Below are 27,790 nucleotides of genomic sequence, written 5' to 3'. Positions count from 1 at the left end.
GCGAGACTCTAATCTGGAGAGCCGGGTTTGATTCCCCGCTCCTCCACTCGAAGCCAGCTGGGTGACCTTGGGTCAGTCACAGCTTCTAGGAGCTCTCTCAGCCCCACCCACTTCACAGGGTGTTTTGTTGGGGGGATAATAATTGCATACTTTGTAAACAGCTCTGAGTGGGCATTAAGTTGTCCTGAAGGGTGGTATATAAATTGAATGTTGTTGTTGTTGTTATTATAAGTAAATCCATTTTTTATTTTTTTAAAATAACAGTGTTGAAACATTGCAAAGTTACTGCATTTAAAAACAAAAATACTTTCCGTTTCCTCAGCCAATCATCTGAGGAAACTGACCTGTCTGTAGTTGATCAATGGATGAAACTGACCAGACCTCAGCAGATCAGTTGAGGAAACAGACCTGTTCTTAGCTGATCAACTGATGAAACGGACAAGTCCTCAGCTTAATGAAGCAGCCTGCACACAGTACACACAGGGCATTAGTATACAGTATTAAGAATTGTGATCAGTGGAAGATAACATCTTAATCACAGTTGTTTTACAAACCAAATCACGAATGTCAGTTGTTTAGCCAGCAAGTTTTGTGTGTGTGTGTGTGTATAGTGGTAGTGGGGGGAACTCGGTTTATATGTCATGTGAAACCATGGTTTAAATAAACTAACAATGGTTACTGTTATCATCTGAACATGGGCTGGTCTGCCAAGTGCCAACTATGATTAGTTAGAGAGCATCAAACCATGATCTGAAATCATAATTTGAAGTTGATTAACCACTTTAGTCAGTTACAAAGTGGGGTGGGACTCACAGGTAAGGGAAAATTAAATTAAAATAAACCATGGCTTCACATTATGTCTGAACTAAGCCAGAGGGGAGGCAGCCTTTTCCAAAGTTCTGCAAAGATGTGCATATGAAACTCATATATGACTGCCAACTTTTCTGTTCATTTCAGTGTTGAGGTAGACTGTGGCCACATGATAGAGTTGTGTACAGAGTAATGTTCTCAACACTGTAGTGGAAGGGTCATGCTTTTTGTGCGGGAGCTTCTTTTGTAGATTGTCACAGGTTGTAAGACATAGAAGTACCAGAGCTTCTATTTAGTCCATTGTGTTTGGAATTAAGCACTGTATTGCATTATAGTTGACATTCACCTATTTCAAAGGACAGAAGTAAAGAAGGGAAATGTTCACTCTCAGTTTGTAGCTGGTTGCCAGTTTTATTTTTATTCACAATAATTATTCTATATAAGCACACTCACAGTTTCAAGGAGTACCTGTTTCCATCACTGAATCTCTGTCAGGATACTTGATTAATTGGATTAGTTACCACATATGGTAGTCTTGTGTATTCTCTTAGTAAAGTTTGCGCTAGAATAGTGAGGAAGAACTCCCCATACTTTCTGGACTTCAAACAGCCAGTCTGTTTTCTCTCAAATTATTATTAGTGGTAGATTTTCACAGAGGGAGAGGAATTGGCTATTTCAAACTGAAGCAATAGATGGCTAGAACACATTTCTGTCAGTGCTAGTTTTGCAACCATTGAGATTACTATGAAGATACGTTTAGTTGCCTCATCAATTGATATAGTTGGGTTCTGTATCAAACACTCTTCTGATACATGGTTGCTTAATCATAGAATCATAGGGTTGGAAGGGACCTCTAGGGTCATCTAGCCCAACCCACTGCACAATGCAGGAAATTCACAACTACCCCCCCCGCCCCCAGACTACCCTAGTGACCCCTGCTTCATGCCCAGAAGATGGATCCCTAGCCAAACTGACCGGTGGAAAATTGCTACCTGACCCCAAGGTGGTGATTGGCATTACACTGGGCATTTAAGAAGGCCATGAGAACTAAGCACTGATGTAGCCCATTCTGCCCTCCCCCTCATGATCTTCCCAGTTTTACAGAATCAGCATTGCTGTCAGATGGCCATCTAGCCTCTGCTTAAAAACCTCCAAAGAAGGAGAGCCCACCACCTCCCCAGGAAGCCTGTTCCACTGAGGGACTGCTCTAACTGTCAGGAAGTTCTTCCTGATGTTTAGCAGAAAGCTCTTTTGATTTAATTTCAAGCCGTTGGTTCTGGTCTGACCTTCTGGGGCAGTAGAAAACAACTCTGTGACATCCTCTATATGACAGCCCTTCAAGTACTTGAAGATGGTTATCATATCACCTCTAAGTTGTCTCCTCTCCAGGCTAAACATTCCAAGTTCCTTCAACCTTTCCTCATAGGACTTGGTCTCCAGACCCCTCCTCTGGACATGTTCCAGCTTGTCTATATCCTTCTTAAATCGTGGTGCCCCAAATGTCTCCCGTTTTCCCTTCTCATAGGAATAGTTTGTGACTGTTTTCAATATTTCGCTTTTAAGAAATTCCCACCCTTCTTGAACTCCCTTCTCTTTAAGTTTTTCTGACCATGTGATTCTACCGAGCATAGCTTTCAGTTTGTTAAAATTTGCTTTCCTGAAGTCCAACCTATATGTCTGACTATGTACAGCTTTTCCCTTCCCCAAGACTGTAAATTCCAAAATTACATGGTCAGTGCTACTCAGAGTGCCCTCTACTTTCACCTCGTCAACCAGTTCTTCCCTTTTGGTGAGTATCAAGTCCAAGATAGCAGAACCCCTTGTTTCCCTCTCTGAAAAATGAAGTTGTCAACAAGACAAGTCAGGAATTTATTTGAATTTATTTATAATGACAGAACCATTTTACTTGAGAGTCATGGACTGATATCCTTGAGGAATTTTCCAGGTCCCCTGGTGAGTTCTTGCTCCCTCAGGGCTAATGGTATGTGGTAAATGCCCTGAAAGCATCCATGTTTGCTTCAGGAGTGTTCTGGCCTCCTGAAGACAAACTCTGCTTCTGCAATGTTGCTTTTGACACTGAACTCCATGTTTCTTCCTTGGCTTCTCTGAAAATGTCAGAGCAAAAGATCTGAAGTGCTGTAGTCTGAATAAGAACAAGCAATGATCTGGTGAAAAATGATCCAATATAAAATCTGTTTATTGCTCACCATAGAAATTGCCCTTAGTTCTGACCTTTTGCTGCTGAAATGTCAGAATAAACAATATGAATGCCTTCCCACTACTGCAGGCTGATAGGTGGGCAGCAGCCAGGTTTCTCTCTAAAAAGCAGAGGAGAGTGGTGGAAGCATTAAAATCCAGCAAGCCTCCATTACTTAAGAAGCAGAAATTGATCATCACTATGGCTGTGTGGGTTGCTTGAATTCTTCCAGTTTAACATTATTCTAGAGTGAAACAGAGCCATTTTCTCCTCGTCTTCTCTCCACTCTTCTCTCTTCTTGTGTCTGGCTGCTCTTTCTGGTAGCCTGTTGTTTTTCCAGTGTTCTTGATTCACGATTATCAACAAATTAATCCATATGTCTTATATACAGTTCAGTGAGATGTTGACTATTAATGAAGCTATACATTACATTTAAAAGAGTGAGATAAGGTGATTAGAAATACAAACCAAATGATTTGAACAATATGTGTAAACTCTTAGTTTAATTAACTCTCTGACTTATACTAAAGATATAGTATAATTATTCTGAGAGAGGAATAATCATTTCCTATCTTTAGTATGATTCAGAGAGATAATTATTCTAGAGTTCAAATTATTATTTGGTTTGTATTTACAGTCTTTTAAATAGAACTAGTAGAAATCTTGATGATAAAAAGGCAGTTGGGGAAGCAGGAAGGGCATCAGAGCAGCAAAAGTTCCCGTGGAAGAACTTCGGACAATTTTAGTCTGTAGTTCTTAGTTAAAAAGAAGAGCTTCAAAGCACCTTTAGAGCATTGTGTGAATGTTGTACCAGTGGTGCATTTGGACACTTGAATACAGCCATGTGGATTCTGATATGACAGTTATATTAGCTGCCGGGGAACCACAAAGGATTGCAGAATCCTTTTGACAGTGCCAAGGTGTGCTAAGAAAATCCCTGGAGCATTTCCAAGGAAAGTCTGAAGTTGGTATAGGTCAGTTGTCATTTTTTTCAAAAACATACATGCACAGCTCCCTGATGGAAATTGGATAACCTCAATGAAATGAACTTGTGGCCTCAGCTGACTTGCTGTATTGGAAAAGTGTCTGCAGCCAATAAATCTGGGTGAAAGAATCCATACAGAATTCATTGAGAGTTAGAGGCTGGGTAAGCAGCAATGTTAGGTTCAGTATGTTTCATTCACTGACCTACATATGAGTAGAGCCCCCAGTGTAAGCGGATTTCTCTTGGCAGCACTTCTTGGAAGTTGAGTGGGGAGTAGTTGTAGGAGCCAAGACTGTTACCTATACTGTCTGAGGGCTGTTCCACACATGCATATTGACTGTTTGGTGACTGCTGCATCACTTTGCATGTGTGAGCGAGACGTCGTAGATTGAGCTTTCATATGTCTCCTCAAACACAAGGCTTTTCAGTGCAGTTGGGTCATCAAGTGCTGAGAGAAAGTAATTACTAGAGAAGTGATGGATGAATCAAAAATTGATCCACTGACCATCATTTATTTTCCTTAGAATAGTTTTATCCCATTTCCCCCCTCTAATAAGGACTTAAGGTGGCTTACGAATTGAGAAGACCCAACGCCATTGATCAAATTGGAAAACATTAGTAAGATAAAACTTGCAAAAGTATCCACCACCAATGCAGCAGAGAAGAAGAGAGTTAAAAAACAAAACAAAATAGATCCAGTCTTGTAACCCCAGTCTCCAAGTAGACGTTGCTTCCTCCTGGTTGCCACTGGATGCTGATTCATTGGAGCCAGTGGTTGATTCCACCAAAAATGAAACACTTCGGGTGATCAATATCACTAGATACTAGAAACTGCTGCCTCCCAAGTGTCTCTAATGCTCTCATTGCTTCAGACATCTTTTTAGAGTTATCTTGCACATTACAACTTCCCTCTCTGCATACAACAAGGTCCAAACTCATCAGGCTTCTGTGTGCCTGGGAATTCAGTTCCCCACATCAAACTCCTGGGGCTGTTGGAGAGTCTTTGTGATGGCCATGAGGACTTGGAAATGTGTGAACGGGTTCTCAGGCCCGAGCCACCAAGAAATGGGGTTGAACAGATGGAAGAAGCTCGTCATTTGATGGAAAAATTCTTCCCTGGTAGACAGGAGCCTAAGCATGTGTGCCGGAGAGCCTGCCTAAAATACAGGGTTGTTTCAGTGCTGGTTACACACTATATTAAAATGTTAATTTGATGACACAGCAAGTCGTAGCATAATGCAGCAGAAGTGTTACTTTTGCAGTGGTCAGTGAGAACAGGAGAAGCAGCGACTCTTCTGCCTCCTTGAGGAGTAAGTCAGCTCACTAATCCCACAGCCTGTTCACATGTGAGAGAGCTCTTAGGTACATTGCTGTGAAGGGTATATAATCTTGTATCTAGGCTGATTATTGGTGAACTAAAATTATGGTGTTACTAGCTGCTTTAATAAATCTCAGTATTGTGGAAAATAATCTGTAGGAAAAGGTTTGATTTGCAATGCCAAAATATTTATAGAAAAAAATGTTGCATCCAAGCTGCTGGGCATCTCAGGGGCAAGGATAGGTGACAACAACTTGGAAGCCTGCAGGGATTGATGGAGAAAGACTTGGCATAGCTTGATGGGAGCCTCTTGCTTTTGTCTAATTGTATATACAAGTCTGTTGATATATGATAGATCTCACACTGTCCAGTTCCCATAATGGATAATTATTTGTTTAGGTGTACTAAGATGAAATGTGGAAAAAAATTAGAAGAAAAACTGTTTATGATAGGAAAACATTTTGATATAGGATCTGATGTTATGGAAGTGATTCCTTGGGAACCACTTGTTCCCTAATCCAAGGGGACTTGGATTAGGGTGGTGGTGCTAAAAACCTGAGTGAATAATTTCTCTCCATTTAGGCAGGTGATTTAAGTGAGAGATACTTAGCCGGCTTGCACTATTCTCTGTGCATTAACCTGTTTCCTCAACATTTTGTTTGGCAGCTTGTAGACTACAGAGTTGAGTTCAGTAAATGGTGGGTGACGGAGTTCAAGACAATCAAGTTTCCTTCCCAAGGAACAGTCTTTGACTTTTACATTGACCCAGAAACAAAGAAATTTGAGCCGTGGTCCAAGCTCATCCCCAAGTTTGAATTTGATCCAGAAATGCCATTACAGGTAAGTGGCTGCCTTTATCTGTATGTAAAATAAACAAAGGTGCCAGGTAGACATTTGTGAACACATTGTCTCTGTTAATTTGTGTTCATTTGCACTGAAGTGAGAAAACAACACTGATGTTTTGCCTGCTAGAACAGCTTTACAGGTAATTGTTTAGCAGGGACGTGGGGCCTTCCCTATGCTCCAGTCATCTGTGCCTCTGCTGTTCATACTGTCCCCATTATTATTGCACTGCCTGCTGCTCTGCTTCGGCTTCTCCTTTTAGACTGGGCTATGATGACTGAGAAGTGAGGAGTTATTGTTCACTTAAAGGAGTGTGCTGGATCGTCCCTTCTGCGTGAAAACTTGATGGATGGCTCTGTCCAAAATACTGAAATTGCAGGACACTGAATCTTCATTTTACACGATGTGTATTTCTAGTTTCCACAGTTGCAGAGAAAGGGGGGAACTGAGGCTACAGTGCACTTCTAACTGCTTTCTGACAGCATCAGCTTTATTGCAGTGGATTGAAGTATGTGTGAGAGAGAGGAAGGGAAAAGAAGTGGGGGAGAGAGAATTCGGGGCATTCTGATAATCAGGATTTCAGACTGCAAATAATAAACACCCTAACTAATTCAGATATTTGATTTTTTAAAGCCATTCTTTGCATTAAGCAAGGCATCATTTTAAATGTTTAGACCTTTAGGATTGGGAGACCTGACTTATCCCCATTCACATCTGTTTGTTTATTTCCTTTTGATGGAAATTTAGCAGACTTCCACAGAGATTATTTGCTCTAAGTTCAATGCTTTTGGGAAGTGTTTTTCCACCCTGCTTCCATACAGTATCATGGTCCATGTATGCACCTCCCACACTCCAGAAGGTTCCTTGGGTTTTTCCTGATCTTTCTTAAACCTGTTTTGCTCCAGAGTTTTGGAAAAAATCACAGTGAAGCCTAGATCACTGCTGCATGGGTGGGTAAATCCAGATTTTCCAGCCTACTTGGCCACCATCTTCCCTAACCCCTGTCCCCATGGCAGCCGTTTCCTCCCCTGTCACTTGGTTTTAAATTTTTTTTAATCAGCACAAGATTATTGTTATAGCGATATGTTGTTATAAAAATCAGTGTAGCAGATTCTTTGAATTCTGAATTCTCAGCGTTCATTTTTTCAAAAAGAAGAAAAAAACTGATTTCATAAGGGAAGAGGCTACATACTTACTTACTTTTTTAATAAATGAAAACTGTGAATTTAGAGAATTTGCTACATTTTTTGTTACAATGATATAGTGATATAACAATATTTTTATGTTGATTAATACAAAATTACAAAAGCTCTGGTGTCCCAAGGAGAAGGGGTGACCACTTCTCGGGACTGGGGCACAGAAACCTGCCACGTGGGGGCTCCGTTAGGGATTTAACTGCAGCCACAAAATCTCATCACCATGTGGAAGACACCCTTAGAAGTTTCAAAAACACTTTCAGGCAATGGGAGGCAAAGTCTACTTAACCAAAAGACTCCACAGATCTCTTACTATGGCATCTGTGGTTCTTAGCTGAACTTGGTTTTTGTTTCAGTAAGTGGGATGATTTTATGCATTGGTCTCTTTGACTTATTATGTGCAGAGGCCTAGAACAGGTCTTGTTCCATCTACTAGAGATTAGACAAATATAATTATGGCAGAGTTCAGTGAGAAAACTGCATTCATCACACCTTAAGGGATTAATAATGCATAATATACATATTTGCAGGCACCTACTGTTATTGCATAGTAGAATCCTAGAAAAGCCCAGTATAGGATATGGGTTTTTAAATCCTGCTCTGGGGTTGCCAGCCTCCAGGCAGTGACTGGAGATCTCCTGGTATTACAACTGTTTTCTATGCTACTGAAGTCAGAGAAAATGGCTGCTTTGGAGGGTGGTCTCTATGTCATTATACATCACTGAGGCCCCTCCCCTCCCCAAACCCAGCCCTCCCTAGGCTCCACCCCCAAATCTCCAGAAATTTCCCAAATCAGAGCTGAAAACCCTATCCAGCTACCATGAAGCATGCTCCTGCAGCTTTTCTGTTCTGCTTAGTCCTGTTAGTCCTGGCTTAGCCAGCCAGATTTTTTGCACCCTGCAATAGAACGTTGTTCTCTTTTTTCTGGGCCAGGATGTTCCCAGTTCACAAGGGATCCCGGGAAAACCAGCATTCATTTATTGTGATGCTGTTGAATATACTTTGCATGGCTTTATTGCTGTCTAGGGTGATGGGATTATTAAAGTCTCTAAATGGGGTCATATGAACAAAATGTTTGGGAACCACTGCTTTCCACAGATTCCCAGGGAAATATAGTATGTGCATGACCTACATTACACAGCAAGATCTTCTTGTGGTTCATGGGAAATTCCTAGGCCCCTACAGTAGTTGCAGGTTAAAGCTGAAGACAATAAAGCTACTGGTGTGATTCAGTAAGGCAAAGGCATAGTAGAGGCGTTTCTGAGAACTCAGCAACTTTACACTTCTTGACACAGAACACTTTGGAGAGGATTTCCAAATCAGTCAGCTTTGCCTAGAGAAGAATATGTTACTAGCCTCTCCAATCCATAAATTGCTGCTTGGGTTCCCAAATCACCTTATTGTTTCATGAGCTGCATTGATCATGTACGTCAACTGTTCCCACATTACAAAGATCTGTATCTGTGGCTTCATTGCATATATTTTGAAACATACTAGAAGCAGTCTTACGTGTGCTAGACAGTGTCATGCTAAAGACCAGCTGCATTCAGCATTCCTGATTATTGTCAGCTAGGAGGATGGTGGGTCTTGGCCTTATATCACTCAGTGCCTTCTACCAGCTATGCATTTCTGGCCCGGTCTTGCCTCGAAGTGTACTGAGGTCATTATTAATTCCTGTTATTCTCTGCTCAGGCATGCCTGGTACATACCAACGAAACTATCCGAGTGCGTTACTTTATGGATCATCTCTTGGAGAAGTGCCGTCCAGTTATGCTGGTGGGAAATGCAGGCACAGGGAAGTCTGTGATTGTAGGAGATAAGCTGTCCTTGCTGGATTCTGAGGAGTACATGGTGAAGAATGTTCCTTTTAATTACTATACAACATCTGCCATGCTTCAAGGTAAATCAGCAGGCAAAATGGCAGGGATGCGACTAAATTTAAAAGGCGGTTGCTAAAGTGCGGACCTAAAAATTCAGGGACTAAATTGCACTAAGAGATGTTCAAAATAAATATATACCCCAAATCAAAAGGAATCAATAGAGGTTTATAACTGTCTGGAATAGCTAAAAAAGTGTGGAAGTTTTTTTTAAAAAGTTATTTACTTGAAAAAAAGACACAGTAAATGAAAGCATAACAATTACAACTCATGCAGAAGATTGCATCCGGTCAAGTGGAAGTATAATCCAAATGTAAAGGAAAGAATAAAATCTGGCAAATTAAAAGGTCACAGTATAAGTCAAGCTCAAGAAAATCTTAAGTAGCAGCTAGCTAAGCAGGTAAAAATAAAGATGCTTTTAATGCCTGAAACAAAAAAAAATCAGGCTTTTGAACCATCAGGGTCTAATACTTTAGTAATGGTCAGAAGTACAACTTTGTTACGGAAAGAACCAGTCAAATACAGGGTTAGTTAATACTAGTCCTATCACGGTTGGTACATGCTGTTCTAAAACTATATGAGGTGATTTGCAGAGATTCAATCAGTACTTTTTTCTGCTGTACTTAGGATTGGGCTCATGCTGGAGGTGACTGGATCCTGTCAAAAGGATGTGTGTGTGCAGGAGGAGTGATTTTCACCAGTCCCCACTCCCCCAGCAGCCCTTCTCTTATGCTGTTCTTGGGCAGTCCCCATCCTCCAGAAGTAGCTTTGTGGGGGTCATTTTGAGCTTTAGCAGGAGAGGAGCAGGGACTCTTAGTCATGGGATATCCAGGTCAGGCCCCCAACTGGCCACAACCCCTTCCCTGACAGAGCGGGAAAGAAGAAGCTGGCTGAAGCTGGGCCCTCCTGCTCCACTGCTTGGGCAGGTAGGTGGTAGCTGGCTACCGCAGTGGTTTCTGCATGCATGCACACCCCACCCTGTCCAGGATTTAGAGGATACAGTGCTATGATTCTGGGGCCCCACTCTGGAGGTTTGCCCAGGGCCCCCAAATCACTAAGACGATCCCTGGGAAGGAGGGGAAGTAAGTTCTTTCATGTACTGAAATTTTAAACAAGATTCAATCCAACAGAGTGAAAACAGTGGACCAGTCAAGCAAATAAGGCAGCTCTCAAACTGTCTTTTGAATGCATTTGTAGATTTATATGAGCAGGGCTTTTTTTCAGCTGGAACACAGTGGAACTGAGTTCCGGAAACTCTTGAAAATAGTCACATGGCTGGTGGCCCGCCCCCTGATCTCCAGGCAGGGGGGAGTTTAGATTGCCAGCCGTGTGGAGGGTAATCTAAACTCCCCTCTGGAGATCAGGGGGCGGGGGCACCAGCCATGTGACCATTTTCTCCGAGGGCAACCCACTGAGTTCCACCACCTTTTCCCCCAGAAAAAAAGCCCTGTATATGAGTAGTATTGCCATTGTTTTAGTTTCTAGCTCTGTGTATGCCCTGTTGATCTATGTCACTGCAAGGTGTGTAAAACTACTAAATCAGAAACATTTTCTCATGACATCATCATACTCATCTTTAGGGGTGTACACCAAGAAAAATTCATTATGCTTTCATATCTGGTATTTGAGAAGGAATTTTTTTCCTAATTGCTTATGCTCATGTCAATCATTGCTGTTTTAGGATTCAGATCTGTGTGATCTTTTGGGTTCAGGGCCATTGCTTCAATGGGGAATCTATTGGAAGGTCTGGGGCACCAAAGATAAAGATTGGCACCAAATTTGCAAAGAACATAGTAATTCCTTTAATTTAAAGACCCCCTAAGTTTCAAGGAGAGTGAGCAAGAGGGTTAGATATTTACAGACCCCCAAAGTAGATTCTTCTCTGCTCAGCAGCACTTTGCTCTACTGATCCCTAAAATGGTGGTTAAATGGCATTCCTAGCAGGAGAGTTTCAGCCAGACACCATCATTAACCTTTCCATTGAAAACTATGTTTGCCACCCTTCCATGTTATGATCCATTCTCAAAGGGAGGAAAGCTTCCTTTTCAAACCTCTCAGCCCTGTCCAAAAGAGCTGCCATTATTCCCTGTGGGGGACATTTTCAGGGGTGCTGGAGTGGCTATTTTTCAACCAAATGACACCAAAATTGCAGCAAAGTTACTGCTGCTTGCCCACTAAAGAACTGCCCTCAGCTGTTACTTGCAGAGAAATAAAGGGCTCAGCCCAACGAAGGAGGAAACAAAGGAGAATGGCAGTTCTCTTCAGTTTGCCTTCAGCAATGTATGGGAGATCTCTGTGCACCTTCCTTGCTATGATCTGGTTGGAAGGGAGAAATGCCATTGCCCAGGAAATTAGTAGACTCAAAAACATGAGCTCATGCATTGTTGGTACACACCCAAACTTGGCTGGGGTGGGGGGCAGGAAGGATTGTTCAGGGGAGGGAGTTTTGTAATTGCCAAGCATCCTCCAGAAAATTGTGGTAATGATCCAAATCAGTGATTCTGGTGTATATCTTCAGCTCAAGAATCCCATAATGTGCACTTCTGTGCATCAGTTCTTGTGTCACTAAAATGAGCCCAAACTATGCAGATGATGCTTCATTCAATGAGTTCCCCAGGCCTGTTTTACGGAGAGATATTGCCCTTCACACTTGGGGAGTGAGTGGGTGTTTGGCAAATACTACTGTGTTCCAGTGCTTGAAGAGATGAGATCCTTTCCCTTCCAAAGCAATAACATGTTTGATTTAGGTGAACATGAAACCCCCAGAACTAGGTGTAATTTCAATAGTTTGGGGTTTGTCCTGCACTCCACTTACTGGGCCACTGATTTCAGTGAAAGACCTGCTCCTGTTTGGCCTGCTTCTAGTGCCAGAGGAAAGTATAGCAATGGGTGAAGAGGAGCACAAATGGATACAAGTCATTGACTCCTTTCCTCTTCCTCCAATCATGCAAACCAATAGCTTAGGTGATAGGTAGGTGAGGGGGAAATAGAGCCATCATCCCAGCCAATAGCAGTCAGGAGTAATTCCTGGCTCAACTAAAATTCCAGATAAAGAGTACTTTCACTTTTTTTTTTTCAGAATTCCATTAACTTGAGGTCCAAAGTCCACTAAAATGGGAGGATCTCAATTGCTGAAGGGAGAATCTCATTTGCTAAAGGTCATATTTTGCAAATGAATCCAGTAATTTTCTTACTTTCACATTTGAAGATATAACATTGTAGTACAGTGCTGTACTAATTTCCATTGGCAAATATAGATGTTTTTTTGAAAAGATTATATGCATATTTTATTCCAATAGAGGGGAAAAAATGACATTGGCACTGGGTGCTGTAATAAGGAAAGGTGCTATGAATAAATATTCAGTCCCCAGGCCTCTTGAAATCTTAAAAATTGCTTGGACTCCCCAAATGAAAAGGTGTGTTACCTTTTCAGTGGTAATCACACTGACTATGTAATGTTTGACTAGGGCCTTAGATAGTGAGGGAATTTTGGGGGCCTTTTGTTTACAACAGATTTGTTTCGCTGTACTTGAACATGCTAGTTAAATATTTATGAGTGGGGAAAGCAGCATATGTGAACATGGGAACACCAGTAATTCATAACTTTTGCAGCAACGGAATAAATAGTTCTAGCTAGAAATATAGTATTTTTGGCAGAGCATTCTTATAGCTTCTGTACTCGTGAATAATCCCAACTAGAAACCTGCCCGTAGTTTGGTAGGTGCCAGAAATAAACAACAAGGCTTCATATTAGGATATCCATGTGTGAAATGAACTGAGGGGTCTTATTTGTTTTTTCCCTGGTATCACTGCTGAAATATCTATATTACTGCTATCTGTTGTGTATATTGAAATGTTCATAGGACCATTGGTGTTTTTGTGCACATCGGTGTCTTCATGTTTTGCGTACACCCAGCCTTGCTGTCTGGGAACGCAGTGCTTTTTACTAATGATGCTTGCCTTACATTTATTTATTATTTAATACTGCCCTCTCCACCTCACAAAAAGATGCCTAAGGTAGTTTACAAATAATTAAAAGTAAGTATCAGCATATAAAACATCTAAAAGCATTGTAACAATAGAAACAACAAAAGTCACCATCAACCACAAGCCGCGTAAACAAAAGAAACTATATTGTCCAACATCCCGTCTTTCAATAAAAATTAATCATCAAATCACCATCCAAAAAGCCTTCTGAAACTGAACCATTATAAAGGCCTTCATAAAAGCCAGTAGCGTATGCTGCCTGCTCTGGCAAGCCATTCCGAAGGGTTAATGCCATAACTGAAGAACCCGACAACTAGGAGGAAGAAGATTGAATGGTCCTATAGGGAGGTGCAGCAAGGAAGAGCTGATGGGAGTAATGTAGGTGGCATAAGGTGTACATGTTGTGATCTGTGAGGTCAGGGAGTTCCTGCAGTTTAATTGTTCATGGTATCTCCTAGTTCAGGGGTTGTGATTCTGTGTCGGAGACTGGGAAAGTGCCCAAGCCTGTGACTGGCTCTTGATCTCACTATATATAAAGGTTCTGAATAGCATATGAGGAAGTGTATCTGAAAAGGCCCACAGTTGCCTGGAACATTTGAATTGGGGGGGGGGAGAAATGTCATTCATGCCCAGTAATCCCAGAAGCGGACTTTTGTTTGTCTTTTGGGTCAGACTGATCTCCACTAGAGAAAGAGGAAAACTGTTTTCTTCAAATACAAACAGATATTTAGTTTAGTCTGCCCAGTTCCATTGGAACTGCTGGTGGCAGAGTTGCTCAGAAGCAGGGTGGCCTCGCTGAGTTCGGAATGAGTCTGGCTCCTTTTGGTGTTTCTGACTAGTAGGATAAAGAACCACAACACATATTTATTTCAGTACCAGTGGGGAAAGCCACTTCTTGCTGTCGAGATTTATAGAGATAGATGGAGGCCTTTTCATATTTACTTGTACTGTGAGCTATGACTTTAGACGGGGGCAGGAAATTGGAATAAGTTATCCATTGTGTGGGTATGTGTGAGCATGTGCCTCAGACAGTGCTACTGTTGCTGGTGTGTGCTGGACATGATTTATATTCCCTGTGCCTTGGTTTATGCTGCTAATTTTCTAGATTTACTTGGTTCTGTTTCACAGTTTATCATTTGGCAGCTCTTTCTAACGGTTGTCAGTTTCACTCTTTGAAACCTAACAGCAGGCAGAATTATGAGGGACTTGCCAGAGAGCTGCTGCAGAGACAATGATACGCTTGCCCAGCTTCAGTTGGTGTTTTAGGGAAAGGGAACGATTCTGCCGACCTGCCAACTATACTGCTCCTTTACAGGGCTACAATACTGATTTACAAGAATCAAGAGGTGGCATGGGCAGATCAGATGAATCTATGTTTTGTCAGGATGAAAATCAAAGTAAGGGATCTGGTTGCTGATGGTCACTTCCCTTTTGCATAGATCAGAAGTGTGACTTGATGGAAAAGTACTGAAATTGACAGGTGTGAGCACGTTGAGCCAATTGCTCTATATATCAGATATAGCCCTCAAGCCAGAAATACTACTTTTCTTTTGCCCTCCCCACTTATCAAGCCTAGTTCTTGTCCAGTGAGACAGGCTAAGATAAGAGGTAAGGCAAAGCATGGCAGAGGCCAGGTAAAGATCAAGGCCAAACTGGTCTGTGGCTTGTTCTAGCTGTTTAGTTTATTGAACATTCCAGATAAGATTGTTGGAAAACTACTTCATTCCAGTGTTTTCTGACCCCCCTCCCAATATCCTTCAGACCTTACAGTACAATTGCAGTGCAGGGTTACTCTTCCTTTACAATTTTCTCCCTTCTTTCTCCTTCCTTTCAGTCAGACTGGTCCTCTCTCTGTCTTTCAGCATTCATTAGTCAGTTGTAAATTACCAAGGTAGGAGAAAGAGTTGAATACTGTTTTCACTTTGCAGGCAGCTAATGCCACTGCTCACTTACTTTATTTTTTGTGATCATTATTTCAAACTATTACAGTCTTAATACAGTTAAAGAATGAGTAGTGACTTTGGCTGACTACAAAGTGAAAAGTACCCCATGAGTGCTCGGAGAGAACCCCCTGAGTACAAATTCACATTACAAAGTCCTCATGTCCAACTTACTGCCGTAAGGACTTTCAATGAGATGTCCTGGGAGTTCTGAACTCAGAACTTAATTTCCAGGCGTGTGTGAAGAGAGACACTTGAGTTTTAAAAGACAGAAGCTCTCAAAGGCTCTGTCAGTTTCACCTCCCCTTCTGGGAGGGGAAGAGAAAATTAGCAAACGTTCTGAGGAGCAATCTTTGCTGGCTCTGTAGAGACGGGAAATTGACCGAGCCTTCTGATCTGTCTTTTAAAACTTGGATTCCCGGCTAATGTTGTGTCTCCTTTGACTTGAGCATCCTTGTGTAACAGGTCTTGTGTAGAGAGACTCTTAGTTCTTACATTCTTAAGACCTATTATTTTGTGCTGGAAGAGGTGGTGGGAGGCCTTATCCAACAACTGTTTATGATCATAGAAACTCCCAAGCACTCACAAAAGGCTTTTCGCTGCCATTCATCACATTTCCCATTAGTAATTTCTAATCTGCACACTCAGGATGTGTGCTTGTTTAAATTAGCGTCTGTGCAAGAGAGCTGTGTGGGTAATTGAAGGTACACAGGATGGGATGAATAACTTCACACTGGAGGAAGGCTCTGTGTGACAGGCAAGGCAAGAGCTTTATGTTCCCACAAAATCCGTTGCCCTGTATGGTCATGGAGCTTAACAGATTTCCAGATGCAGTTAGTTGTAGAACATAATGCTTCTAATCCTGGAAAGATTCAGTAAAAGGCCGTTGAGCCTTCTAAATCCCATTTCAAGCTATAGAGCCTTGTGCAAGGCTTCTTCATGTGGCAAATTTGCCCCAAGAGAATTCCAGAAACCGACCCCGTCAGCCCCAGGGAAGCATAGCAGATGCCTAATAACCCTCAAACACTGTGACTGTTTATTCCAGTGTAATTGGGATCTAACTATTTCTGTGCCAGAGACATGTGGCCTTTGATATTATTGTGAGAAGCATTCTTAAATTAAAATGCTGCTTTTACAAACGTGTCATTTGATCTCTCAGTAATTGCATTTCATTTTGATATATCTCTAGCATACTTGTTAAATCCCTAAAAGGGGTATTTTCTATGTTAATTAAACTCTAATTAAATGCTTATTTGAAAGACTGTATCTCACTTCCCAAGATTTCAGATTTTGGAGGGGGGTGTTATTGAAAGAGTGAGATTCTGCATTGACAGAAGTGTTATCTTCCATACACTACTTCAGGTTCTTTTGTGCCACAAACTGTCAGAAGATGGGAACTCAGATGGATCCTATACCATGGATGCGAAATGGCATGCAAAACAAAAAGCATTTTTAATAACCTTAAATTTGAAATCTGTTTAGTGAAAAGAAAATGATAAATCTCCTTTTAATAGCTCGGCCTTGTGATTATTAATAAGTTAATTATAAATTGTAATATTCATATGTTTTAAAACTTTTTATTCTTGCAGGTTCTCTGCCATGATGACAAAGAGCTTCTAAGAGCAGCTGTTTTGTAATGCAAATATAAAAGTTTATAACTTTTGATGTATGTAAGATGGTACCAGTGGGTTGGATCCTGCAAAGATTTCCACAGATGCAAGGAGGGGTGAAGATTTTGATTCACCTCTTATGGCAGCCAAAATCCTTCTGAAATAGCTTGGAGGGGATTGGAAGTCTTGGGGTGGATTGGAAGACCCCCACTGAAGGGTTAGATGTGGGGGGGCTGGAAGAATCCCATAGAAGGGGTAGATCGGGGGAAATTGGAAGATTCCCACAGATAGGGTAGATTGGGGGAGATTGGAAGATTCCCACAAAAGAGGTGGATTGGGGGAGATTGGAAGATTCCCACAAAAGAGGTGGATTGGGAGAGATTGGAAGATTCCCACAGAAGAGGTGGATTGGGGGAGATTGGAAGATTCCCACAGAAGAGGTAGATTGGGGGAAATTGGAAGATTCCCACAGATAGGGTGGATTGGGGGAGATTGGAAGATTCCCACAAAAGAGGTAAATTGGGGGAGATTGGAAGATTCCCACAAAAGAGGTGGATTGGGGGAGATGGGAAGTCTCCCATAGAAGGGTTAGATTGGAGAGATTGGAAAGTCTCCCACAGAAGGGGTAGATTGGAAGTCTCCCACAGAAGGAATGGCCCCTCTCCTTGAACCAGTGGAATTCGATGTGGGATCCAAGCCAGGGGTCTTTTAAAACTCAGATATGTGAATCTGGGGGTTGATACAGAGATGACAACCTTCATAAGTGAAGCCTTTGTTATTGTTTTCATGAGAACTGATAATTACAAAAATAAACATACACCTTTCACCAGATGCCTCTCAAGTGTGCCACATATGGGACAGGGGCATCCAGAAGTATCACAGTCCTGTTTGTCTTCTGTCTTCCTGCTTAGTCCTCCCCAAGGAAAAAACCTACTCCTGTGAACATTACTTCTTTTCATGTTGCCTTAATGAGTCCCACCCGCTCTGGCCTAGGGCTGGTACATATGGCATGAGGAGAGGGAATTACTCAATAAAGCCCATTATAACAGTGGCTTTCATAAATTCAGCAATTGAAGGAAGGATATATTGTTAAGATATTGCACTGATTTCCCCCAGTCCTTCTGCTTAAGGCTCTAAATTGCCTGAGGCTCCTTTTCTTTGACATCTATTTTCTGTTTCATTTGTTTATGTGTGAGATTTGGCACTCTGAGTGATGACTTGAGAGAAGCTGGTATTGTACAACTTCTAATATCACATCAGACAAACTGTACCTTTTGGTACCACCATTTCAGTTTGATGAATGCCATACAGCCTAAGTGAATCCTTCATCTAGATTAGCTTTCTTGGTCACTGGCTTTGAACAATATTTGTTCAGGTTAATCTTCCATTCTTTAAGCTGACTTGTTTTAAATTTGAATAGTCTGTATACAGCCTCAGACAGCTTGTCACTGATCATCCAGGTAATAAGTAATGCGAACAGAAGTCCAAATACCTAATCATCTAACTAATCTTCTTCCCAAAGAATGTGCATCTCTCATGCACATCTCATGCATACCTGTAATAAGCGTGAAACATATTCACATGTTTATTACAGGTATGCATGCCAGGGAACCTGGATTGGCTAACAGTCCAAAAAACTAGATACAACACTGCAAACAGAAACTCCACATCCAGTTCCTTTTTCTCTTTCCATCACATTTTGTAAAAAAAAGTAACATTTATTTATGTTATTTATAGTCTGGCTTTCTCACTCAAGGTGGATTACACAGTGTAATTCTATGATGAACAGCTGGGGTATTTAATAAGCAGTACAATAGGGTATAGATTGCAGAAATTTGAAAACAAGCAAAAATACGTTCCAGAGCTTGAAACAATATTGAAACAAAACATAAGCCATTTAACATGCCATAATAAACAATAGTGCCTGCGCACAGTAGGGTAGTCTACAGTCCCTATCCCTTTACTGAAGTATCCCTTGGAGGCATTTTCTTACAGCACAACCCTGTTACCTGTGTAAGAAAGCCCTCCTGAATAATTTGGTTTTGCACGGTTTACAGAAACATGGCATCCATCATGTCACATGTTTTCCCACTTCTGCTCCACTTCATTAGCTGATGCGTGGGGTGGGAAAATGCACAATGTGATGATCACATAACATGTTACGTGAAGGCAAGGAGCAAACTGGATTTAGAGTTGATGCTTACAGTAACATGCTCATGATTTAGTGATACGTACGTCTTTCCAACTCTCTTCCAATTTTTAGCCTCTGAGCCACATCACATTCAATGTTTAAATACTGCATAAATTTGGAAACTGTTAAAGTCTTGTTTATGACATCAACTATTGTAACCTTCTAATTGGTCTTTCTCCTGTCTTAATTTTTGTGTTTCTGTAACGTATAATTATCACTATATCCAACTCAACACGGAGGTGGCTGCTCCATTGCAAGTGTTGGCTGGTTTCTAGATGTCTTGGAGTACAAAGTTGCCTAGTTATCAGTCTTGTAACATTGGAATTAGTACTGTGACTTTTAATGTTCTGAGCCTTTGTCTCTCTCAGCTGTTCTTGAGAAGCCACTAGAAAAAAAGGCTGGAAGGAATTATGGTCCCCCTGGCACCAAGAAACTTATCTACTTCATTGATGACATGAACATGCCTGAAGTAGACACTTATGGGACAGTTCAGCCTCACACATTGATCCGCCAGCATCTGGACTATGGGCACTGGTAAGCTTCTGCTTTTGGTGCAGTGGTGGAAGGAGCCTATGAGAAACCTTCACACATTTAATTCACCATTGTAGGATCACATACCATCTGGTTCCTCTTTTCCTACTGGTAGTATGAAAGAAAGTGAGACTTTTAATCTAGCACTACTTTGGCATCTCTCAGTGTAGCCCTGCTCAAGCAACCATGGTCCATCAACATTCATGCTTTACATTAGTGTTCTTTCTTTGTTAGATTTACTCTCAACTGCAATGTCTCCTTGCACACAGCCCTATTAAAGAGAACTCAAACCCCAGTGCTGTATAGCTGCTTACAGGAGTCCATACAGCATTGCTCCAAAAGAAGATCTGCAGTTACTGTTGTTTTGAAGTGATTCGCTTTATCCTCCGGATGTTGACCCTTTGGGAAAGTTCTCCTTTTTCCAACAGCATAGTGACAGTATTGGTCACCAGTGGCCTGGCATGGTGTTTGACACAGATCTCATATGGATGAGTATTGTGTACTGTTTGACTTTATAAAGAATTGCATGAGCATGGAAAAATTCAGGCACCATGACAAATAGGGAGCAGCAAATGGTCTGCCTTTTACCTGTTTATCATGATTAGACAACCAAACGTGAGCTATGACCTCTTAATCATTGGGCAAGTTAAACCTTTCATACCAGTTGCCACTGACTTTACCTAATTTCTCAGAAGGAAAGTAGCAGGGAGACGAACAAGCTCTCCATTCCTTTGCTGGGCCTACCTTCTGTTGCAAAGGGACCACGACTCAGCACTGTGCAATTAATAACATCTTAAGTGCATCTATACAACTAACGATAAGCATGAACGTTGATGGACCATGGTTGCTTGAGCAGTGCTGCACGGAAATCCCTTAAAGCATTAGGTGTAAATACTTGTAATGGAAGGATGATGCTCTCCCTTAAATCAAGTCCATAACGTGCATTACATTACAAACATCTGTGAATTCTAACCTTGTTCCCAAAATCTCACAGCCCATGATGGAGCATTAATTGAAAACAGCTGGGATGCAGCAGGTGCCCAAGACCTACAAGACATACTGCTTGAGACTTGGCAATGTCCAGCAGGCACACTGCTGTTTGTTTGTCACTAATAGGCTGTGATTAGGATGATGCATTCTTTTTTTCTTCTGGCAAAGGTATGATAGAAACAAGCTGTCCCTGAAGGAAATCATGAATGTGCAGTACGTGTCGTGCATGAATCCCACGGCAGGCAGCTTCACTATCAACCCACGCTTGCAGGTATTGCTTGTTCACCTGGCTACCCGTAGTACTTTCATCCCATCTTTGGAAGCATCGATGATTTGGGGGAAAAAACTAATTTAGACTGTGTCTACATGAAGGCAAACTTTATAAATTTGAAAACCGTGGAAGAGACTCAACCCAAGATTTGTTACGAAAACAAATGCAGAATGTGAACAGAAAGGGTGTGTGTAGAAATAACCTAAGGCAGACAACTGTGATATTTGTTACATTTTTAAGTCAAAAAAAAGATACATAAGTGGAAGTGATGTCACCCAAGCTTGTCTTGCCTTTGTTCCAGACAATCGCTGACAATTTGGGACCTAGTTTGTGTTTGTTTTCTGTCTTGCAGCGCCATTTCAGCGTGTTTGCCCTCTCATTTCCTGGGTCAGATGCTCTCTCCACCATTTACAGCACCATCTTAACACAGCACCTGAAGCGAGGGAATTTCTCTGGGGCTTTACAGAAATCATCACAGCAGTTGATAAATCTGGCGCTTGCCCTGCACCTGAAAGTGGCTGCAACTTTCCTGCCAACAGCTATCAAATTTCATTACAATTTCAACCTAAGGGACTTCTCCAATGTCTTCCAAGTAAGTAGCTTTTCTGTTAGGGTGCCCACTGTTTGTTCCTGTTGGAGAGTGTTCCCCTAATTAGATCAGGCTTTGAAAGTAAAGCAGTTGATACTGGATTTATAACATTATTTATTTGAAGTGTTATTCCATGGCATGGCAAGAAAAGAAAATGGCAGGATTCATTGGAAAATGGCTGAGATTCTTTATATAATAATAATAGTATTCGATTTATATATCGCCCTCCAGGACAACTTAATGCCCACTCAGAGCACTTTACATAGTATGTTATTATTATCCCCACAACAATCACCCTGTGAGGTGGGTGGGGCTGAGAGAGCTCTGGAAGAGCTGTGACTGACCCAAGGTCACCCAGCTGGCTTCAAGGGGAAGAGTGGGGAATTAAACCTGGTTCTCCAGATTAGAGTCCTGCCCCTCTTAACCACTGCACCAAACTGGTTTATCTTGTTATCTGTGCAGTTGCCATGTCACAGAGCCAAGCTACAAGTGATGCCTGACACAAGGAGGACACTTGTCGGTTTCCCGCAAGTTTTGATGGCAAGTGTAGGTGTCTTGTCTGATTGCCGCTGCCAGCTCAGACATGCACAATTTCCCCAGTCTTAAAACAGCTCCACAGAGCTGCAGTGTGCTCCATTTGGGGAAACATGAAGGCAAAGGGTGCTTGCTTGATGGAAAAGGAGGGCTTCCCTGGGATCCCCTGCCAGCCTCCTCCCCACTCTTCCTGCCCATGCAGGAATCTGGAGATATCAGTGCTGCTGCTGGCCCCTCTCCAGCTGGCAGAGCAAGTCCAGGCCAGGATCCAGCCAAGGTGCCGGCAGGCATCCAGCTGCTGCTCTGTGCTTGTGATCAGGGCGACTGCGAGGACACCCAGCTCCTGCTGCTGGGCCCGCTGGCGGCCTCCAGAGTGGGTGAAGAGGCAGCAGCAGCAGCAGCAGCAGAGGGCATGAGCAGCTGCTGCGGAGCCACGGCTGAGCTTCCTCCTTTTGCTTCCTGAGCCGCTCTGCACCTCGCCTGCCCCTGCGCCTGCTTCGCCCAGCCCCAGAGCTCTTGCCCCTCCTGCTTGAAGGAAGGTGGCAGGTGTGGCCCAGGGAAACTTGGAGGAAACTGACAAGTGTCCTCCTCTTGTCAGGCATCACATGTAGCTTGGTTTACAGAGGAGCAGGCTTTAGAAATAATCAACAGTAGATAGGTTTGTCTCACAAGAAGCCCCGAGTTCTGATTATCTTTCTACCTAGTTAGATTAAGTGCCTTTCATTTCAAGCTGGCAAGAAGATAATGCCCAAATTGGTTTTAGGCTATAACTTTCTATTCTGTAATTTGTTCAGTGTTAGATACCAGAAACTCCTTTAACCTCTAATGTCAATGCAAATGGAGACATGTTTGGAGTGGTGACCCTCTGACATCTCTTTTAATCCAACACAGGAGTTCAAGTGGCTTATTGTTGAACGACTTTGAAGATTGCTTTTACAGCTGCTATTTTCTAGTTGCTTGAGATGTTCACAGTTTAAGGGTGTCTTACACAAAATGCATGTAAATTCAAGCCCCTTATAGTTAACCTGCAATACTTTTTACATCTCAGTAATTTCATTTGCTACGTCATGATGAGTAACCTGAATTTCCATTGTGATCCACAGCAATTCACTCATTCATTCTGGGCTTTTCCGCACGCTGTGACTTATTCCTAGTTTTCTTAGCAGTTGATCCACATCAGTATTGTATTTGGCAAAGGTCTTCTGCATGTTTGCCCTCCCTCTGCATGTTTCCAGTTGTGGAGTCGGTTTATTTTCTGCCTTAAATAATCAGGATTTTCCAGGGAGGATGCTGTCATCAATTGTGTCATCACAAGTGATGTAACAGCACCAACCTCTTTAAAAAAATCTTGTGCATGTTCTATATTGATATACCACTAGAGCAGTGGTTCCCATCCTTTTGGATATGGAGACCCACAGGTTCAAATTTGCTTGGTACAGTGATCCAGTCAGAGTCGGCCCAAGGTCTTCTGGTGCAGTAAGTGAAGTATGACCTTGGTGCCCCACTGGCCTGGCATTCCATTTTCTACAATGGCCAACCATATGGTTTTGAACATTCCGTCACTTACCTCAGAGCAGCAGTTCTTGAGCAGAGAAACTTCAAATGGAAATGGAGTTTATTTGCTGAAATGGAGATTGTTTGCAAATCTGGAACAATGGATCCCCCGGGTTGAACTGGGACATAGGATTTTTCTCGTATTACAGATGCTAATTTTCTGCACTTTTTGTATCCATGCTCTATTAAGCTAATTACAACATGGATTATAGCCATCTTCCTAACGCTCCAATTTGCAATACCCCTCTGCCTGGATTATAAGGACCTCTTCCCTTTTCCACTTCTTGTATCTGATGAAGGGAGCTCTGACCCTCGAAAGCTCATACCCTGGAAATCTAGTTGGTCTTTAAGGTGCTACTGGACCCAGTTCTTGCTATTCCAGCCTTTGACCACCCTCTTCTTCTTCATTATTCCCTCTACCCCCTTTAAGATTCCAGGGAACTTACTCTAGTAACGATCAGGACACATTTTACTTGATTGTTTATCAATAAACATGCGTATGCAGTAAAGGAAAAAATGCTAACTAATGTATGACATGGAAGATACTGTGCCCAGGATCTGGTCTTAGTTTCCAAAATACAAGTCAAAGCCTTGCTACAAATAAAGCTCTGAAATTATAGAAGCCACTTCACACATGGTGATTTTCCTACAGAAATTTTATTCTAAATAGGGAAATGGATATACCTGTAAAGTTACCAGTAGCCAGATGACTCCCCCTCCCCATTGTTGCAAAGGCTGGGGAAAGCGAGAAGCTGGCATAGAGGAATATGAGCGAAAGAGAGCAATGCAAACAGCAGGCATGGCTATTAGGGATGGCTGGCCTGCAACCCACTTTCAGAGGCTTTGCGACCCACTTCTGGGTCCCAACCTACATGCTGGGAAACACCGCTCTAGAGGAAGGCTGTTCCATGTCCCGTGCCCTGCTCTTTTTGTTGGCTAGTATAGTTCATGATGATCACTAGTGATTGACTGAAGAAGTGCCGTGATAGTGATTCTCAGACTGATTGTAAAACCAATAAATGCGCATGTACAAGAATCATCATTTCCCCCCACAGAAAACATAAAATGATGGAAAGTGATAGACAAAGAAGTGTGTATGTGTGAGAATCATCATTTGACCATGCAACATAGAAAGTGATATCAAATCCCCCCCAAAATAGAACAGCCATAATAACAGCAGGTATAATGACAAGTACAGAATTTTTATGAAAAGGAGTGTCTCGAACATGCTCTCAGGAACATCTCTGATCAATATACTACTGTCAGTAAAAATATGTTACTGTGTTCAGTAAAAAAACCCAAAAACCTTTGACTACCAATTTAAAAATTCTAGGGTTGTGGCAGCATGCTAGGGAGCTCAATAAACATGCCTGTGGTGCCATCCTTTTATTTATTTATTTATTTTGTTGGATATATATCCCGCCTTCCCCGCAAGTGGGCTCACAACATCATAAAAACCACAATTTAAAATACAACAAATAACAGTTAAAATCATTAAAAAAATAAAATCAACAGATCTCATTGGACTGTGGAGCAGCACAAAGCAATACAGGCAAGGGACCAGCATGATAGGTCGACAGCTCCTCAACCACTCTCATAGGCCTGGCAGAGCATCTCTGTTTTACAGGCCCAGCGGAACTGTAATAAGTCCCGCAGGGTCCAGGTTTCAACTGGGAGAGTGTTCCACCAGGCCGGAGTCAGAGCTGAAAAGGCTCTGGCCCTAGTTGAGGCCAAGGACCACCAGCAGATGTTGATCTACAGAATGTAACGCCCTCTAGGGAATATATAGGGAGAGACGATCCCGAAGATATGTAGGTCCCAGTCTGTTAAGGGCCTTAAAGGTTAACATCAACACCTTGAACTTGACCCAGAATTCAACCAGGAGCCAGTGCAGCTGGCGCAGTACAGGTCAAATATGAATCCTAAATGGGGTTCTTGTAAGGATACGCACCACCACATCCTGGACCAGTTGCAATTTCCAGGTCAGTTTCAAGGGTAGCCCTACATAGAGTGAGTTACAGTAGTCTAATCTGAGGTGACCATTGCATGAGTCACTGTAGCTAGGTCATGGGTGGAGAGGTAGGGAGCAAGTTGCCTGACCTGCCAGAGATAGAAAAATGCAGATCTGGCAACCAACGAGACCTGGGCCTTCATTAAGAAGGAGGTATCTAGAATCACACCCAAGCTCCTCACCATTGATGAAGGCGTGAAAGGCACCCAGTCTAAGGCTGGGAGCCGGATTCCCGAGCTCAACAACCCCCGATCCAGATACAGGATCTCCGTCTTCACAGGTTTCAACTTCAGCCGACTCTGCTTCATTCACACAGTCACAGTGTCCAAAGCCCTGGCCAAGACATCCAGGGCATAGTGATACCTTGATATATTAATATATTGCTATAGGAGCTGAGTTTTAAAAAAGAAACAAAAATAAAACCACACATTATCCATGTTGAAGAGGGAGGAGTGAAAGCAGGGTTTGAGTATGAAAGTTCAGTCATTGAAAAGTGAGGGGGTGGGTGGAACAAAAAAAAACGGAAGGAAACATTACTCACGAGGAACAATGGTGTCTCAGAATTGGTTTTAAAAAAAAGATCGAGGTAAAAGTGGTCCCAAAAGAACCAGGAAAAATGGGGGAGGGGGGAATGATGTGAAAACTAAAGGTGCAAGAAAATGTGTAGAAATTGGGATAAACTGAAGCAGTATGATAAAATAAGTCCATAAGGAAAACGTTCAAGTCTTCATATTTATTGATCTATCTACATCTTTAAATAATTAATGTTAAACCACCACTCACTTCCTGTATCAAAAGAAATTGCAAAATACTTTTCATTTATTATTGTGAGTAATAGGCAGAGATCTGAATGATGCTTTGTGTGTGCCAAGTTTGTTGCATACGTTTCTCTCTCAACCTGAAATCATTTTCTTTGAAGAAAAAATAGCTTTGGCTATTTTAGTTGACAAGTTACAAATTGCTAGGGATAGTAACCACTGACAGAATAAAGGAAAACTGTCTGATGGAGTTGCCTTTTGCACACTTGATTGCCAGTGACGTGAGTGTGACTGTTTCTTTGTAAAACCAAGGATTTGAGAAACTGTGTTTGCTCACCTCCCGTATGTGCAAGTCCTATGGACTTGTGCATATGGGAGAGTCAGTTTGGTGTAATGGTTAAGAGTGCAGGACTCTAATTTGGAGAACCGGGTTTGATTCCCCACTCCTCCACTTGAAGCCACCTGGGAGACCTTGGGCTAGTCACAGCTCTCTGGAGCTCTCTCAGCCGCACCCACCTCACAGGGTGTTTTGTTGTGGGATAATAATAACGTACTTTGTAAACCGCTCTAAGTGGGCATTAAGTCATCCTGAAGGGTGGTATATAAATCAAATGTTGTTGTTGTTATTATTAAAGTGTAACTGAGAATCGAGGTATATTGTACATGTTTGCTTCTAGCAAGAATTGGCAATTGTTAGTTCCCATAAAGAAATAATCAAATTTTAACCAATGAAATTATAAAGAAAGAATGATATGTGTGGATATTCTTGTATTTTGTGACTTAGTGTACTGGCTGCGGTTATGTTTTTAAACCCTGTTAATCTTTCTGCAATGAAGTACATTTTGACTGTTATCGGATGTCTCAACAAGTCAACATTAAGCTGAGACGTCCATGAACCCGAACAAAAATATTCTCCCTATGTAATGTTAATCTTAAACACAATGATTGTAAACAATTTTAATATTAATAAAGTGCTAACCATTAATAAAGTGCAACGTGCTACTAATAAATATATTCAGTACAATCAATACAATTATATAAACAGTTAAAGTCAATATATATACATTTCAATCAGTCAATAAATGTTCATCAATAAATAACAACCAGAATTAAATAATTAACAGTCCCATTGCTCAATAAATAGCACCATCAATAAATACAACCAGGATCCAAATCATTAACATATCAATTGCCAAAAGGCTCACAAACAATCAAATGTACATTCTGTGTAAGATGACAAATGGAATCAGTCCCTATCCAACATATGAAAGAATCTGTAATGTATAAACAATAAAGTCTCTAGTTTTCACGACATCAAACTCCCCCCACCGTCACATATTGGCAAAATGCCCAAAGTTCTAGGAGTGGTCACACCTTCTCCACGGGGAGTTGCTTGCAGCTTGTCCGACAAATCGCTAGCTGTCCATGAACCCCACTTAGCCTTTTGCTCATGTCTGTGTCTCCTTCCACACCTGTTTTCTGTAAGTTAAAAACTAATTGTGGTTACCAATAACATACAAATGCCAGACATGAGTTAACTGGAGTTAGTTTTGTGCCCACAAATTGGGATTCTAAACCAGGGTTTATTGCTATCTTAA

The 27,790-nt window shown here is 41.8% G+C and overlaps 1 protein-coding gene across 1 annotated transcript in view; it reads left to right on the top strand.

Annotated features, from left to right (window-relative positions):
* LOC129327569 (dynein axonemal heavy chain 9-like) overlaps positions 1 to 27,790 on the top strand; it is a 274,625-nt gene that overhangs the window by 99,812 nt on the left and 147,023 nt on the right. The window contains exons 37-41 of the mRNA XM_054976322.1: positions 5,977 to 6,150; positions 9,042 to 9,249; positions 19,323 to 19,488; positions 20,644 to 20,746; positions 21,099 to 21,338. Coding sequence (XP_054832297.1) covers positions 5,977 to 6,150; positions 9,042 to 9,249; positions 19,323 to 19,488; positions 20,644 to 20,746; positions 21,099 to 21,338 — 891 coding nt within the window. The remainder of the gene's footprint in view (positions 1 to 5,976; positions 6,151 to 9,041; positions 9,250 to 19,322; positions 19,489 to 20,643; positions 20,747 to 21,098; positions 21,339 to 27,790) is intronic.

This window comes from Eublepharis macularius, chromosome 4, assembly GCF_028583425.1.
Source record: "Eublepharis macularius isolate TG4126 chromosome 4, MPM_Emac_v1.0, whole genome shotgun sequence".
Classification (NCBI taxonomy): domain Eukaryota; kingdom Metazoa; phylum Chordata; class Lepidosauria; order Squamata; family Eublepharidae; genus Eublepharis; species Eublepharis macularius.
The sequence above is the reverse complement of the archived record's forward strand: the minus strand, read 5'-3'. Positions and strand labels throughout refer to the sequence as shown.